The sequence below is a fragment of the Chiloscyllium punctatum genome, chromosome 27 (assembly GCF_047496795.1).
Source record: "Chiloscyllium punctatum isolate Juve2018m chromosome 27, sChiPun1.3, whole genome shotgun sequence".
NCBI lineage: Eukaryota > Metazoa > Chordata > Chondrichthyes > Orectolobiformes > Hemiscylliidae > Chiloscyllium > Chiloscyllium punctatum.
Genome location: NC_092765.1, coordinates 40,114,918 through 40,133,532, shown reverse-complemented (window position 1 = coordinate 40,133,532; position 18,615 = coordinate 40,114,918). Strand labels below are relative to the sequence as shown.

Below are 18,615 nucleotides of genomic sequence, written 5' to 3'. Positions count from 1 at the left end.
GCTAGTTGTGGCATAATTACCTCTCTGACTTATATTTATTTTGTGCAGCAGACCTAATAATGATACTTTGTTTTCAGAAGAAGTCTGGGTGTTTATATCAGAGTTTGCAAAGAGCCAACCTCCAATGACAAAGGAAAAATTGCATTTATTTTAACAGAGGCAGCAGTGTGTACGATATTCAGGATGCACTACAACATCTCATCAAGGCTTCTTGCACAGTACTGTACAAACCCACGGCGTTTATGATGCAGTTAGATTCTCATAGATTCCCCTCTATGCCACATTCCACCCTGACTCAGAAATATATCATCACCATTCTTTTATTATAGCTGGGTCAAAAGCCTTCCTACCAGCACTATGGTTCAAGAAGGCAGTTCGCCACTCACTTTCCCAAAATGCAGTCAGAGATGGGCAATAAATTCTGGCCGAGCCAACGATGCGCACATCATGTGAATGAACTAAAACAAAATTATTGAAAGAAGTGTTCGACAGCTCATTGCCAGTTTACCACTTCCATTTTACTAATTTATGCCATTTTACTGTCTTCTCCAGTCTGACTGTGACCAATTGTTTAATTGTAACATTCATCAGTGATTGCTCAAGTCAAGGGGGTGTCTCATACTCAAACTGCTACATCATTACAGGAATTGAGTAACACAGTGTGAAAATGCTGGCTTTTTCTGTTTGAAGCTGATTTAATTCTGGCTAAACTAACAGTTTGTAATTCTGTTCTTTCTGATGCCTTTGACCATCCTAAAGAAATCTGTATCTGTGAGGGTTCCGTTCCTGAGAACCAGCGTGAATGGTGAAATTTGCGAGTGCGAAGCTCAATGATAATAAATTCCAAATATGTTATATGATAGATATGTGATTTTTGCCCAATTTTTCTTTTTATTTACTTCTTGATCCAGATAGGCAAATTCACAATTTGTGATATTATGAATACAGAGGATTTACTGAATGACATTTTACAATTTATGAATGCTGGATAGGAATACAAACTCAGCTTTAGTTGATTGCCTTTAAAGAAAGAAAGATTTGTATTTATAAAGTGTTTTTCACAGCCACCTGGACATCTTTGGATTACATTTGAAGTGTAGCTACTGTTGCCATGTAGGACACTTGAAAAGATGACTGAAGTGGTTGGTGTGAAGCCTGGAATGCTGCGTTGCTTCAATGGAGAATATTGACCTGAAATTGTGGGTAGGACTGCTGTTGGGATGGAATGGAGAAAGCTTCAGTTTGAAATGTCTTGTTATCAAAGTTGAGAATGTTCTGTGTTCAATGTTAATGAAGACAGTGTGAAAATGTTCAACTCTTCAGCACTGACATCCTTGACAATAACAAAATAATAATCCGCCAATTGCTTTTTCAAAGTAGGTAGATATCATAAGTGTTAAGTTCACAATTAACAAGATATACAAAATATTGGATGTACACTCTCAAACAAGGCGGGACTATTTGTAATTTCAGTGACCTGAGTTTGAGCGATTTTCTGGGCTTTCCAAAATCCAGCATGTTACAAGATCTAATATTTCACTGTCTCACTTATCTTTCTACTTTGTGACACTCTTTGCTGTCAATCCCTCATCTGTCCTGGTTAAAGAGAGGATGTTAGCTGGTGCAGGCCTGTGAGCAATTGATTTGAGAGAACTGGTCAGTCTGGAGTATTTCTTGTCCTTATGTGGAGGTGGTGTAGTAATGCTCAATGACAAGACTGAAGTAACCAAGTGCACAAACAAACCAGTAATTACAATGTGTGATGGATAATTGCTGAGTAAAATATGTTGCATGAAGCTGAAAAGCACTACGTTCAACTTGTGTCGCTAAATTTTACACTTATATCTGTCATAGGGCCAGGGCTGAGTCATTCAGTTGGTCAAGTTTACTTCAGCATTCAATCAGATTGTAACTGATTGCAGGCTTTAATTACATTTACCATTACTTGGTTCCGTAATTCTTACCATCGACCGACTAAGCTAGACCAATCTCAATTTTGAAACTTTCAATTGATCTTACCTCAAAAGTTTTTAAGGGGAGACAAATACAAGATTTTCGTAAACATTGTATGGTGACATGTTTTGTAACAACCCCACCTGGATGTCAGGAAGTTGCAGCTTTTGACAGTATTAACCTGCTCAACCACTGATATTTTCATGTGCCCAGGTATTGTGCAGTGTTAAAAGTGTCATGTGAACATTCTCATCCACTGAACAAGCATAGACTTCAACTGCAATCTTACTTGCAAATTGTGATCCAGTCCATTTTCAGTGGAAGTAAGGGCAACAATGTTAGTAATTCTGTTTGGAGCAGAAATGAGATTGCTGGAAACTTCCACAGCTTTGTTCTGCCTGCCTCATTACAAGGTTTAAGTTTGTGGATTTATAGGAAAGATTTGCCAGCCCCATTAATGTCATGAAATTAATATAAGATCAACACAACACATTTAGTTATAGGAGGTACAAGTTGCTGTGTTTCTTATACCTATGTCACTTGACTAGTTTTGTAACCACCCTCACAAGTTGATCATCCAAAATTTGCTTTGGTGAGTTTAATAGTGCACTGCATTATTAATGCACAAATTAACCACTATCAGACAACAAAGAAATACCCAACAACTTGCAACTTTCCCCAAATTGCTGGACAATTTACACTGTTTGCCATGAGCTTTTCACAAATGACAGTTCATTATCCCTGTTAGTTTTCAAGAAATTGCTGCATTTGCACATTAATTACCAATTAAATGTGCTGCAGAAATTAGGGCTGGTACTTACCAGCTTAAGTATCCTTTCAATAGGGAATTTTATGTTCCTATAATACTACACAACCTTTCCACTGCAAAATAGAACCACTTAAAGGGTGAAGTTTCAATCTGAGTCAGTTATTCTTGAATAATTTTTAATATCTCGTCTAATCTTTCCATCCCAATGCAGCTTCCACCAATATCCCAGACTCTTTCCTCCTTCAGGCTTGACAGGACAGGGATAGGAAAATTCTATCTTACAACCTGGAGTGAATAAATAGATAAAGCACTGATAATACAGAGGAATCTCGATTATCCCAAGAACACGGGCTGGCAGCTTTTCTTCGACTAATCAAATTCCGGATAATCAAATGCTGGATAACATAGTTTAACTGAGCATCAGGACCTTGTGATCTTGCCGGAAAATCCGATATTTGGATAATCAATGTTCCTATATACATGGATCTGACCCTGGACGTCCTGGAGCTCCACTTTGAAGTTTATAAGACAAGTGTGCGTCATTGTCAAGTTTTATGGATTTTTCCTCTTGGGAAGCAGAGGGTGACCAACTGCCTCAGATTTTTGGGGAGGTCCTGGAATCTATTCCCTGGTTGAGTCCCTGGTTGGGACAGTCTGTCCTGTAGTTCCATTTTCTGTGCATGTACAGGACATCTCCTCAATGCAAACTCCTTCCACTCCAACAACTCCAATTGTCTTACAGGCATTTTCGTTCACAACCCATTCTGTCTTGTCCCTATAACTCTGACGGCATCTGCTCCCCCTTCTGCAGCAGCAAGGCATTTGCAACAGTCTCCCTTAATTTACAACTTCAGGCTTACAAGCTTGTCTAAATACGATACGTCAAAAGCAAAATACTGCGGCTGCTGGTTTTTCTGAAATAGAAACAGTAAGTGCCTCAGAAACTAGCAGCATCTGTGGAGAGAGAAACAGTTAACGTTTCAAGTCTGATATGACTGATCTTCAAAACTCCAGTCTCTCTCCACTGATTCTGCCAGATCTGCTCAGATTCCCTAGCCACTTCTGTTTCTACTTTAGTGCAATACAATCTTACTAAGTTACCTCTTCCAACATGAATGGAGCCTACTCAACTTACTGTTGAAAAAAAGTGATTTAGCCATGAACAAGAACTAAAGTCTTTGTTCTGTTTACAAAATGTCAACAATAAAACCCAATGCGATTGAAGTTTAAAAGATTACTAAAATGTTTTTAATTGCTGCAGGGATTGATTGGTCATGTTTCTTGATAACCTCTTGTATCATGTATTTTGTATGTATCCTAATGAAATAAATTTACGTTAATAATTCCCTCTGTTTTAGTTATTGGATCTAATTAAAGTGTGAAGAACAGGGAATATTCAAAAATCAAAGTCTTGAAGTAACAATTACTCATCTGCAAACCATATGTGTTTCTCCAATTACTTCATACATTTAACAAAATTGCTGTGGCTATTTATCTAGTTAATTAAGTTTATCATTTAAAACCACTTTCACAAAAGGGCAAGTCATCAGGCATTAGACAATAAGAAATATTCACAGCTGAACTATTGCTGAACAGAAGTGTCTGGAACACTACTCACCCTTTCTCATTCAAAGCTGATTTACTTTGAAAGATGAGAATATAAAGTCAGTTAACACCAGAGGAGAAACTCAATGACCTTGAAATCACACCGAATGCTAAACTGCAAAGGGGAAGGATGATTAATTATGACTTCGGAAAATGATAATTAAATCATTTTACTAATAGTGAAATGGATTGTTGGCAAGATGACTGTGACAGTGCTGGTCTAACAAAGTATTTTAAAAGACAATTTTATATCCCTAGGGGACTGAAAGGACTCTTGCTCAACATCAATCACTTCACATCTTGAAAAAATCACAAAATTTCATGTTAAATATAGAGATAATATTAAGTGACCTGTCAATACACATTGTGCAAAAGATAACTTGAGACAAACTCTGCTAAGAACCCTTCAACTGGGTCAAGGAACACTCATACTTTTCCTATATTCTCGTCAATGTTGTGGTATTCCATCTTGAATATTAAGAGAGAACATTCAGTTTGGAAATGGTAATGCATATTGATGGAATGGACAATATCTGAATCCTCAGCCTCAGAGCTCTAGTAGACTGAATTCAAAGCTGGACCACTTAGGAAGATCAGATAATAGTCAGCTTGAAGTATATCAACTGTTGTATAAGGGTGGAAAGGTCTGAAAGAGTTAATACTGAGGAGTGCATTAAGTATTATCTACTACAATGATGCAATATAAACTGGTGGGCTTAAAATCTTTGGCAGTCAAGCCTGATGTCCAATTCCTCCTCAGGAAAATTGTAGCAATGTCAATATCAATGTAACATGTAGTTGGTGCTAACATACAATAAGCTAATTTCTGTTCAATACAGGATCCCCTTCCAGTTTAACTAGTCAGTGGGTTTTCTCTTTACCACACTAAACACTGGACAAAGTGAATACCTACACTTAAAAAAGATGGTGATTGCTAACCTAGTCAATGATAAGATGCAGACTTTATTTAGTTGCACATACAATATGCTGATTAGTGGTGTGGCTTCCATTTAGCTGTCTCACATTACATGCTAACAATGGTGGAAATCTGACGATTTTTCAACTCAGCTTTAAGTCGTCTGTTCATGCAGACAGTCAGCAGAAGGGAACAGATGAACATTTAAGAACCTGATAGAAGAATTTCTTGTGGCAAGATTCAATAAGACACATAGAGTGTCAACAATAAAAGCATTTTAAACCGAGTAAGATGCAGTTGGAGAGTGAGGAACTTCCTGGAGAAGGACTATAAGTTAGTTCAAAACAGAGACAGATTACCGCAAGTGGTAATGGTCTGATGGCTCTGATCTGAAGATCAGAGACTTTGAGTGTAAAGGTAAAATCTCTGGTGGGTAAAGGAAATCTTATAAAAAATAGTGCAGTATGACAGGCTGGCAAAACAAAAACCAAGAGATTACTTCCATCTCAGACTGAAAGATAGGGGAGGGGCACCGCAATTCCTGGCTACAGTGAGTGAAATTAAGGGTTTCAAAAGCAATTTAATCAAAGCAACAAAGTGGCAAGTTGGAAGCCTAAGCAGCACTGGTCTAACATAAAAAGATAGAAGACTTTTTTAAAGCTGCAGAAAAGGGCCTTCATTGATAACACATTAAATATGAGAGGGACTTGTTAAAGATATGTGGGACAGGAGTCATCCAGGGTTAACATATGACTGATCAAGGGACAACTGGTAGAATTCAGAGGACTTCTTAGTCTCATGGTGGTACCCAAATAGAAGATAGAGTCGATTGAAATGAACAATGTTAGTGTAAAATATTTGGTCCATATAGTTCAAGAGAGTTCAGACTGCAAGGTCAGCAAAGTTTGTGAGGAAATATAAGCAGACAATGCACAGTACATCCCGCTTGAGTCAACTGATGAATCTGTAACTAATGTCACTCAGAACACAAAGCAGCAGACACGATGGGCTGAATAGCCTACTTCTGCCCCATAAAGCTTCTACAATTCTGTAAAATAGTTTTGACAGATTTGTGTCTGATGCTGGATGATGAGGTGACACGGAAGAAACAAATTCAAGAACAATATGTTTTTCTCTTATTTGCCCAGGAGGAGTCCTCATATTATGAAAGTTTGTGAGAAGATTTGTAGCTCGGGTGCTCGTTGTTGTGGTTCTGTTCGCCGAGTTGGGAATTTGTGCTGCAGACGTTTCGTCCCCTGTCTAGGTGACAACCTCAGTACTTGGGAGGCTCCTGTGAAGGACTTCTGTGATCTTCTGTCCCGGAGGAAAGATCACAGAAGCGCTTCACAGGAGGGTCCCAAGCACTGAGGATGTCACCTAGACAGGGGACAAAACGTCTGCAGCACAAATTCCCAGCTCGGTGAACAGAAGCACAACATATATTATGGAAAGCCAGAAGCAATCCTCAAATAGCAGAACTGAGGAAGGTGAGCACACTGCTTCAGCAATAATGTAACTACAGAGTGTGAATGAGGAATATACAAATCAATCAGCACATTGAAGTAACATATCTGCATAGTTCAAGGTTGATCTGCAGGCAGATCATGCAAGAAAGAGAAAAAAATACAGCTGCCACAGATTGAAGATATGGTGCATTCAACTCTAGGGAAGCTACCACTGAGAAGGAAGAATCAATCAAATCAATTCCCAAATACTCAGTGTTCGGCAAATACAAAATTGACTGTTTCTGCAAGAAAGATGTTGTCGCTGAAGGAAGTTCATGAAACTGAAAGTCCTCCACTCGAAAGGAACCTTTGAATCCCGTACGTTAAGAGAAGAAGAACCAACATTAACAGTCATCAACCCAGACATCGACCAGTCCTCCAAGTACAAAGAGAAAGCATTGCGGAAGAATAATAACATTCGCAGACTTCCTGAATTTGTAAAGTCAGAGGCCAGATTGGGTATTGGCAAGCTTCGGTACATATATGTACTAATAATGGAAAAATGCTTGGAGTAGGGAGATGTGTAAGGTTCTGAAATGGTTAATATTGAGGAATATCATAAGCACGACACACTATGATGATGTCATTTGGATTTGTGGGCAGTACAGGTTCAGATTTTAGAGGAATGAAACTTAAAATCCAGGTCCTCTTCATCATCTCTGTAACAATAGCCTGGATCTTTTGCTGGAATCAGTGTTGTAGCAGGGTAGGTAGGAACAGCATGTCAAAACCATGTGGATCTCTCAGCCCAGCTGACTCAGGAAATGTCTATAAAATAAAACCTTCAGTGCACAATTACCTACTGCCTGGAGCTATGCAAAAGACCCCCATTCTAACTTAGAGTAGGAGTTTTCAGACTGACTTATGTTAATGATGACAACCCATTAAAAAGAGAGAGGAATTACAACATACTTTAATGCCTGAGTAGCAGTAATAGGCAAATAAACAACTCACTGGTGGAGTGTTTAAGCAAATATCTCATCTTCAATGATGGGAGATCCCAGCACTTCAGTAGAAAAGATAAGGCAAAAACTCTCCCAATGATCATTAGCAAGATATGATGATTCAGCTCAACCTCCTCCTGAGGGTAACAGCATCATAGATGCTAGTCTTCAGCCAATTTGATACACTCTACGTGCTACCAAGAAACAGAATGTTGGCAATGGTACTGAAGACCTGTGTTCCATAATTTACTGTACCCCTAGCCAAACTGTTCCAGTACAACCACAATACTGGCATTGACCTGACCATGTGGAAAATTAGCACTGCATGCACTGTATACCAAAGTCAGACAAATGCAACCCGGACAACTACTGGCCCATCAGTGTACTCTTGATGACCCCCAGTAAAGTGAAGGAACATGTCATCAATAGTACTATGGAATGTTCACTGATGTTCGCACAATGTTCTGCACCATTCACAACACCTCAGATACACTGAAGCAGCCCATGTTCTCATACAACAATACCTGGACAAGACCTAGCTTTTTGTTGAGATGTGGCAAGTAATCTTCATGCCACACAAATGCCAGACAATATCTATCTCCAATAAGAGATCATCTAATCATCATCACTTGATAGAGTGGTGGCATGGTGGCTCAGTGGTTAGCACTGATACCTCACAGCACCTGGGACCTGGGTTCGATTCCAGCCTCGGGCAACTGCCTGTGTGGAGTTTGCACATTCTCCCTGTGTCTGTGCGAGTTTCCTCCAGGTGCTATGGTCTCCTCCCACTGTCCAAAGATGGTGCAGTTTAGATGAATTGGTGAAAAGTGTGGCACTGGAAAAGCGCAGCATTTGAGGAGCAGGAGGATCATCGTTTCAGGCCTAAGCCCTTCATCAATTTAGAATTGGCCATGCTAAATTGCCCATAATGTTCAAGTTAGGTGCGTCAGGGATAAAAGTAGAGTAATACAGTAGGAGAATGGGTCTGAATGGGTTACCCTTCGAAGGGTCAGTGTAGAATTGTTGGGCCAAATGTTTCCACACTGTAGGGATTCTATGATTCAATGACATTTCCATCTCTTAATCCTCCACAGTCAACATCCTGTGGGTTACCATTGACCAGAAACTCACTTCCACTCGTCTTATAAATACTCAGGCTATAAGAGCACATCAGAGGCTAGGAATACTGCAGCAAGAAACTCACCTTCTGACACCCAAAGCTTGTCTACCATCCACAAGGCAGAAGTCAGAATGGAATACTTCCTACATGTCTGAATGGATGCAACTCCAACAGCACTCAAGAAACTTGATACTACCCAGGACAAAGCAGCCAACTTGATTAGCTGTACATCCACAAGCAGCCCCTCCCTTCACTACCAGTGTTCAGTAGCAGCAGTGTGGACCATCCACAAGATGCACTGCAGAAATTCACCAAGGCTCCTTAGACTGCACTTTCCAAATCCATGATAACTACCATCTAGAAGGACAGGGCAGCAGATGGGAACGCCACCACCGACATATTTCCCTCCAAGCTACAAATCATCCTAATTTGGAAATATATCACTGTGTGCATGTCACTAGATAAAAATACTGGAATGTCACAATAATGTCATTGTGAGTGTAGCTACACCAAATATATTGCAGCTGTCCCAAGAGGCAGCACACCACCATCTTCTCAAGGGCACCTAGAGATGGGCAGCCAGCAAGTCCCACATCCCAAGTATGATTTGTTTTTAAACCCCTTTGCAATAATCCATTGACATTATCATAAAATGGACCATTTGAATTTTTGTTTCTCCAGTTCACAGAGGTGAGAGGTTTTAAACAAGTTTATTACATTTAGTTAAGAGCTATTTCAAAGCTGTTCAGGGAGAAGTGGGCACCATGAGGAGTGGAGTGTATTATTTCCCCATTCAACTCTATTTTGATTTAGTCCCTACCCTCCCCTTCACTGTTTGATCACACAGCATTGCCGTTTGATGTGAAGGGCACTGCTTGTCACTGGCCACTCGGGTGTTTCCTTTCTTCCTGGTGGTGGGAATTTGAATAAAGATTCATGCACCTTGTGTCTCTCACTGTGTCTCACACCTGCACACACACAACACGGGTACGGGGAAAAAATAAACACTACCGCAGTTAGGCGGCAATGTAAGGTAAAAATAGAGATATTTCAATCCGGTACACAAATAATACACCATTGAAATTCAGATTATTAACTTCAACCAGTCTTCTAATTAATTTTGTTTAATTTATTTCAATTTGAGTACCTTTATTCTGCTCTTTTTTGTGCTTTTGATTTGAATGGTATGAGATGGTCACACCATTTACAGTAGTTCCCATCACCAGCTTTGTCATCTGCCTTAATACAAATCCCTATGTAATTATTAAATTGGACACAAGCAGAGTACCCTGTCAGAGACAGCCAACAATGGCAGCAAGAGGAAGAAATTCAGGTGAACCTGGGAGTATTTTTGACTAAATAAGAACCGAAAGAAATGCAGGTGCTGTAAATCAGAGACAAAAACAGAAATTACTGAAAAAGCTCACCCTGAGTTCTGAAGAAGGGTCACTTAAACTGAAATGTTAACTCCGATTTCACTCCACAGGTGCCGCCAGCCCTGCTGAGATTTTCCAGCAATTTCTGTTTTTGTACTTTTGACTACCACACTTTCATCCCTGATAAATTGAACTCTTTCAGAGAAAAAAAACAGAGATCAGCAGCACAGCTTGCCCAACTATTCTACATATTAAGGGTGAGCTTGCAAGAATCCTTAATCGTTAAGGTGTCCATTATGTTGTTAACTATTAATCCTGATCCATACAGATGTTGAACAGTTAAAACTATTAGTATTTCAGTGTATACGTTAAAAGCACTTTGAAGTTTTACTTTTGATAACTTGCTTTCGGTTAATTAAAAAGATGATTAAACTGCCCTCAACGATTAGTAGATACAATGCTGTCCCCCAGAACTGAGACCTGTAAATTCTGAACATCCTGTGGTCTTTGCTGAATTAGTTTCCTCTGTCAACTCTGTGTCACAATTACATTCAGCACTTGCATCAGTAGAAAGGGAGTGTTGAATAGGTATGTCTGTTTTTTATATTGTATGAGCTGCTGCTAATGATGAGAGTTTGTACTACCGTCGTCTTTAAGTGCAGCAAACTACAGGACCATCTTGGGTTTGTGTGATCAAGGAAAAGCCCTTCTTGGCCAGTGATGAGATATGGCTTTAAGAGGTCTGTTTTATCCTGATATTTTTATTTATGAATAACAGTTTTAAAACAGAGATGCTGAGTGATTTATTTGAATCCAATAAAGAAAACACCTTGTGAGGTTTTGCTTTTTTTCTTAAAGTTGGAACAAGAGAACCAGCCTGAATGGGTGGGCGCAAGCCAGGATTTTTAGTTTTAGTTTCTCATCAGCAGTTGCTGCTGGGGTCTAGAAGCTGGATGTGGAAGCTGTTTTTCCTTTCTCTTTTACAGCTAACAGCTGAGGGTCTCTTCCTGCTGCTGGAATTACATGTGAGACAATCTATTTATACTTAATTTGCCTTTGCCAAGGGTGTGTTTATGAGATGTTACTATATTAGAATAGTTACTATCTAGTAGTTAAATAACTTATTATTCCGTTAAGTTTTCTAGTACAGTTAGGTTATTCTAATTTCTTCTTTCTTTTTGTTGTATTTTAACTATAGCTTATGAATAAAGCATGTTTTGCTTCAAATCTGGTTGAATGAGCAATCGAATTGCACTTGCCTTGAATATAAGAAAAAAAATTAGTGTCTAGGCTATCTTCTTAATACATTTTGGGATTTTGTTCTGGTCTGTAATGGGTAGTTTTGGAAGAGTTACCTAGATATAGTTGAGTGCAAATTAACAACTTGTCATGGGTTACATGCATATGTTCGACATCGTTACATGGATTTTGAGGAGAACCAGATGTTGTGTCTCATCTCCTTGAGATCCTTAGCTGTTCTGCCCATAAGTTTATATGACCATCTAAAAGTAGATAGTCTTCATATTAACCCTTTCAGAACCATATACAACAGAGTACAACACCAAAAAAAGCTTTCAACATTTGACTATCAATCTGTTGCAAAGTATATGTCTGTGTTGATATTAGTTGTGGACAGAATAATGCGTGGAATACAATGAGGACCCCACTGAGCACCTTTACCCTCATGTCCCTTCCCAAACATACACTGATCAAGTTCATATATAAAGAACAACATGGTGAAATGCAGATAGCAGCTGATAGTCATGAAGTTTTATACCAATATGAATCAATGTGTTATGAAGAGAGGACAAAGGATAAACCAAAAGGGTTTTTCTTTTAAGCCCTGCCTATTCATTGAAAATCAAGAGAATGGGCAGCTACACCCACTTCGCTTGGGGTTTCAAAATGAGGCATAGGTTAGATGTAGCTTATCTCTCCACGCTTCAGGCTCACTCCCTTTATTCCTGATGAAGGGCTTTTGCCATAAACGTCGATTTCGAAGCTACTTGGATGCTGCCTGAACTGCTGTGCTCTTCCAGCACCACTAATCCAGAATCTGGTTTCCAGCATCTGCAGTCATTGCTTTTACCTCTGTGTTTCAAATATAGCCCAGTTACCTCTTGGTATGTTGAGCCTAACATGTGTTCACCCCTGCTAGCATTGCTTCAGGCATAGCAGCCTCTCATATGCTGAACTATTTAATTATCATTATTTCACTGGTACTTTTCCTCCAATTGAACAATTCAGCTACTTCCAAATCAGAAAGTGAAGAGTAACCTCACAATAAAAAATGTAAACTCAAAAACCTTTTTCTTTTGCTTTGGAGTTGCTTTCATTAGAACACAGAAGATAGAAAAGGTGGTTTGATAAAGGTGTTTAAAGTCATGAAAATATGGGAGAAAGTAAATGAAACAGAATGACTGCTTGGTCTCCAACAAGGGAACAAAAATATAAGATTAAACGTGAAATATTTAGGGTAGAGAACTAATCTTTTTTTTTCCCTTAGCTGGTTGAGAGGATGTGAACTGCATGACCAGACTTTGTGATTGAAGTAGAGACCTTGTCAATTTTTATGAAAAGGGTAGATAGAAAGAGTAATACAGATTTACAGGAACAGGATGAACACTGGGAATTTTTCTAGCTGTGATTAAGGAATATTTGGAGAGATATGGGCAAGCACAGGCAGGTGGGACGAGTATAGTTTGGGATTAGGGTCAGAGTGGACTGGTTGGACCAAAAAGTCGGTTTCGATGCTGTATGATTCGATGACTATGGTATTAACATGGACTGGCCAGATTGAATATAGGTTATAATAATTATGTGGGATTCACTGATAAAAATAAAATGGAATTATTGAGAAAGATCGTATTCTCTGACTTACGTTCAAAGAGAAACAAAAATTAAAATTGGAGTGTATGCAACTAAATACAATTTAGAAAACATTTCTGAAAGAATCTGATGATCCCTACAACTTATTGATGATCATTTCAGTTGTCAAGAACATGAGTGTCCACTTTCTCATTGCCAGTTTAGACAGCTGATCAACTAATTGAGAAATACTTGGTCTAGCTTATGATGTTCTCCATTGCTAACCATTTTCATTGACTGAATCAAATATTGGTGTATTATAATCCACACATATCATAGGCTTCCGTGTACTGCAAAAAAAAGACATTGCAAACATTACTGTCAGACACAAAGGGGGAAAGTAAATAATTTTGTGGCTACCTTCTCTGAGAAAGAATGCCAAAATATTATAGATTCGAAGTTCATTTTCATCAGTACATTTATTCAGTCTTCAGTGTTCTTATTATTTGGGCATCTAAATAGTCAAACTCACATGTCACTTTGACGACCATCATGGGAATATGGAAAGTTCTGTCCCTAATGATTAGATTAGATTACTTACAGTGTGGAAACAGGCCCTTTGGCCCAACAAGTCCACACCGACCCTCCGAAGCGCAACCCACGCAGACCCATTCCCCTACATTTACCCCTTCACCTAACACTATGGGCACTTTAGCTTGGCCAATTCAGCTAACCTGCACATTTTTTTTTGGACTGTGGGCGTAAACCGGAGTACCCAGAGGAAACCCATGCAGACACGGGGACAATGTGCAAACTCCACACAGACAGTTGCCTGAGGCAGGAATTGAACCCGTGTCTCTGGCACTATGAGGCAGCAATGCGAACCACTGTGCCATTGTGCCACCGTGCCGCCCAATGCGGACAATGGAAACTTAATATCTTTGACATTGCTGAGAATTGATTGTAACTATTTCCTTCATAATCAAACTTTGATATACCCCAACTTGCTTAATCAGTGTCCATCAAATATCCAATCAGTGAGACTACAGTGATCCAAAGAATGAATCAATTGGTTGTACGTTGAGGGAATTGGGATTACAAGGATTAGTCTTCTTCAAATCAATGACGTTATTGCATGTACTGAATCAAGACCTCCTGGCTCTGGAGTAAGAACATTACAACTGTGCTACAAGCGCCTCTGGTTGCAAGGCACATTGAATGCATATAATAGTCGCACAGTTGAGGCCAATTAGTTTCCTTTGAAGAGAGTTGACTAATTATGCTAATTCGGATGGATTGTTTGAATTCCATCAAGTACAAACAACTAGTTCATTGAAAGCAACTCCTCAATATAATTGAAATTAATTAGGTTAGGATGAGTATAAGTGCCAGAATAAACCTCTTGGGCCAAATGATTTGCATTTGGGCTGTAAATTCCATGTAGTTCCATTCAATTATATCACTAATGATCAAATGCTCCAATGTCTCCTGAAATTGAACAATAGGATTTGCCTGACCTTCCATGCAATCAGAAATCAATTGAACAAGGTACTAAGACCAATGTTTGCCATGTGTCTCCAAAAGTATAAATTTGGGACTTCTAATCATATTTTTCTGCATTAGTTATTTATTTTATGATAAAACTAAGGTGCTGCAATTTTCAAACAGGAAGTGAATATGCCTTGATACACATTGCTGGTTGATTTTCTCTTAGAAAATTGCAAAGTGCGGATTTTACAATCACAATGACACAAAGCTAATATTATCCATATCTTACCTGGCTATGACAAATAGCACACAACTCACACCGAGGTATGCCAATAAGATATACATCCAGATATCTGGAGAGAGAGGATTCAGGAAGGAGAAGACACCAGCGTTTGTTCCATTTGATTTTCGGTACAAAATACTGATCCCCAGTGTCATGAAGGGTTTAGAAAAATCAATGACCTTCTCACGGGCGTAGGTGATCGTCAATGGAGCAACAGCAAGGTCAGCTTTCTGTTGGGAGAAGGAAACATTTTGAATTAAAAAAATCAATTTCTAAACTGGCATTTAATGGAGAGTACATTGCTAAATTGAAATGCTGAGGAATATCATTCAGTAACCATAAAACCACTTGTGTTACAGTCTTCTCAGTATCCTATTCTGCTTATTACAATAAAAACTGTTTAACTGTGCAATGTTGTCAGGCTGCTGGTCGTAATCTAATAATAGGAGCTTGTACTTGTGCAGTAGCTTCTAATATAGTAAAATCTCCCATCTTTCTATCCAATGATAGTGCATTATATCACATGCACTTTTTTTTTTGTCTTTCTATCTCACACTTTCCAAGCATTTCCATTGTTACTTCTGCAAGTCTACACTCAGCACATTTCGCATGATCATAGGGGAGATGATGATCTCCTGGTAAACTAGTCATCCAGAAGTTCACACTTATACTGGGCAGACATTGGTCCCAAACACCATTACAGCAGCTGGTGGAACTAAAATTCCGTGATAAATATCTAGAACTGAATATTTGCCTCAGTAATGGTGGTCATAATTCAACCAATGATTGTTGTAAAAACCACCACCAGTTCAGTAATGTGTTTTTGGGAAGGAAATCAGACATCCATTTCTGACCAGAACTATACGTAACTCCAGATCCACAGCTTTTAGTTGTCCTCTGAAATAGCCACATAAGCCAGTTTAAGGGCAATGAAGGATGTGTACCAAATGTGCCAACAACATCCACATCCCATGAAAGGATTCATTAAAACAATTGTTTTGTTCCTCTCTTTATGTGAATAATTTTGTCATTCAGCCACTGGAAATGGACACCATGAACCATAGGGGAATCAAGGAATCAAGGCCATGGAAGTAATTTATATTGAGAACATCACAAAGTATAATAAAGTTAATAAAAGAGAAACATAAAAATTAAAGAGAATAGAATATAGTGGAAGATAATTTGAAGATTTTCGTGATGGCAATAAGAGCAAGGGAGGTGGCAAGACTTTATTGAAGCTGCAGATGCAAGCTTTACTCATCGAAGTTATGAAAAAGAACAAACATTGATTATTAGACCATGGAAGATGGGAATTCATCCACTTTGCCTGCAGAACACCAAAAATGTCCATCTTGACTAAAAAAAAGAAAGTTCCTGTATAGTAAACACTATAATTTTATAGAATTACAATTTAACAGAATTAAACTTTTTATGTACAGATAATGTTAGATTGCATAAGTGAAAAATTTCAAAGCAATGAAAATTAAACTGCATTACACCTTACAGAAGTCATCAAGGGAAAGATAATAGAGAAGCATTAAGTTGCTTTAGATTTTATAAGCTTTCCAAAAATAAATAATCACAGTAGGAATAGATGACAGTAGAAATAACGCAATTATAGAGATTTCATTTCAGAGATGGTTCAAATAGAACCTAGAGTTGGGCATCTTGGAAAAAATAATTCTTAAATTATGGAAATCATCTAACTTAAGTGCTCAATCGAAAGGTGAAAAAATAAATACATTATTGCATTCAGTTGGACCTTCAATGGGTGAGGTTATAAATTGAAAAAAAAAATGTAAAAGAAGATACTTCTGAAGAATGTCTTCAAGCTTTTGGCAATTAATTTAATGTGAGTGCAAACAAAATTTTTGAATGAGCAAAATTTAACAGAAGATTTCAGTATTATCCAGGGGAATTAGTAAATCATTTCATTTATGAGCTCTGAAGCTGAGAAGAAAGCTGTAACAATGAAGCTTTGAAGTCAGAATTCATTCAAGATAGAATTGTTGCTGGAATTACTGAAGAGAATTTCCTGACTTTGAAGAAAGCTACTCAAATTGGCCTGGAAACAGAAAGAATCATAGACAAATCCTAAGACGAGAAGAACATTGTTATTACAGGAGACCAACAAAATTCATTCATTTTTGGTCTCAACATGCTAAAAACACATGTAAAAAGCACAAGATAAAGAATAGGTCAAACAAAAGAAACAAGGCATCACTGTAGGCACAGTAAAACAAGAGATCCTCACAAGCACAAGCAATGCCTAGCCATGTTACATCTGTAAAAGAATAGGTCATTCCCAGAGGATGTACAGAAGTACGCAAATCACCCAGGGACGAAGGGTCTCCATAGTTTAGGGTGGCACAATGACTCAGTGGTTAGCACTGCTGCCTCACAGCGCCAGGGACCTGGGGTCAATTCCATCCTCGGGTGACTGTGTGGAATTCTCATGTTGTCCCTGTGCCTGCGTGGGTTTGGTCTGGTTTCCTCCCACAGTCCAAAGGTCTGTGGGTTAGGTGGATTGGCCATGTTAAATTGCTCATAGTAGCCAGGAATGTGCAGGCTAGGTGGATTAAGTATGGGAAATGCAGGGGTAAGATGAGGGAGTGATAGGTCTGGTTGGACTGCTCTTCGAAGGGTCAGTGTGGACTCAATGGGCCAAATGGCCTGTTTCCACACCTAAAGGATTCTATGATTCTCAGATCAAAAAGCTTTAAATCTATTCAGACAAAGGTACAAATGCAATAGGACTGTCAGCACAAAAAGAAAAAGGTACCCAATACATTCCAATGAGAATTTAGTGAAGTGACTCAAGTTTGACATCACCTGTTTATGTTAATAAACTTATCACAGAGTCATAGAGATATATAGCACGGAAACAGACCCTTTGGTCTAACCCGTCCATGCCGACCAGATATCCCAACCCAGTCTAGGCCCACCTGCCAGCACCCGGCTCATATCCTTCCAAACTCTTCCTATTCATATACCCATCCAAATGCCTCTTAAATGTTGCAATTGTACCAGCCTCCACCACTTCCTCTGGCAGCTCATTCCATACACGTACCACCCTCTGCGTGAAAAAGTTGCCCCTTAAGTCTCTTTTATATCTTTCCCCTCTCACCCTAAAAGCTTGGTACAGGGGCAAATATCTTATTAGGTTGAATACCATGGCTGAAGAAACTGAAGTTTCAGTCTGCAAAGATGAAACTACATGTTCAAATGACATAATTCTCAGGATTAGATGTACTCCACAAGTACCTCTGCAACAACACAAAGAGGTTATTAGAGTTGAAAATGTATCCATGACATTTAAACAGCACTTTTACTTTGGAGCCTGCTTGCACAGGGCACATTTTGTCCTAAACATCTGTGAAGAGGCAGAAAATGCCCAACTAGTTCTGAGAGGCAAAGCTCAGCTGGTCTGGCAGCATGTATAGGGAGAAATTCAACCTAATGTCTTGGGTCCAGTGACCCCTCCTCAAAACCCAAGAAAAATGAGTATGCCAAGTTGTTTTTTATTCATTCATGGGATGTGGGTGTCGTTGGCTGAGGCAATATCTATTGCTACTTGTCTGCTTGACCTTGAGAGGGTGGTAGTGAGCTGCTTTCTTAAACCACTGCAGTCCATTTGGTGTAAACCGTCAGAAAATGCTGTTGGAGAATGAGTTCCAGGAATTTGACTAGTGAAATGAAGGAACAGTGACAAATTCCCACATCAGGATGATGAATAGCTTGGAGGGGTACTTCAGAACAGTGGTGCTCACATGGGTCTATTGCCCTTGTCCTTCTAGTTGTTAGTGCTCTTGAGTTTGGTAGGTGCTGTCTCAGGAATCTTGACGAAT

General features: G+C 39.0%; 1 protein-coding gene across 2 annotated transcripts in view; it reads right to left on the bottom strand.

Annotated features, from left to right (window-relative positions):
• grik3 (glutamate ionotropic receptor kainate type subunit 3) overlaps positions 1 to 18,615 on the bottom strand; it is a 507,530-nt gene that overhangs the window by 164,263 nt on the left and 324,652 nt on the right. For both annotated transcript variants that reach the window (XM_072548544.1, XM_072548545.1), the window contains one exon: positions 14,774 to 14,997. In XM_072548544.1, the coding sequence (XP_072404645.1) occupies positions 14,774 to 14,997 (224 nt within the window). The remainder of the gene's footprint in view (positions 1 to 14,773; positions 14,998 to 18,615) is intronic.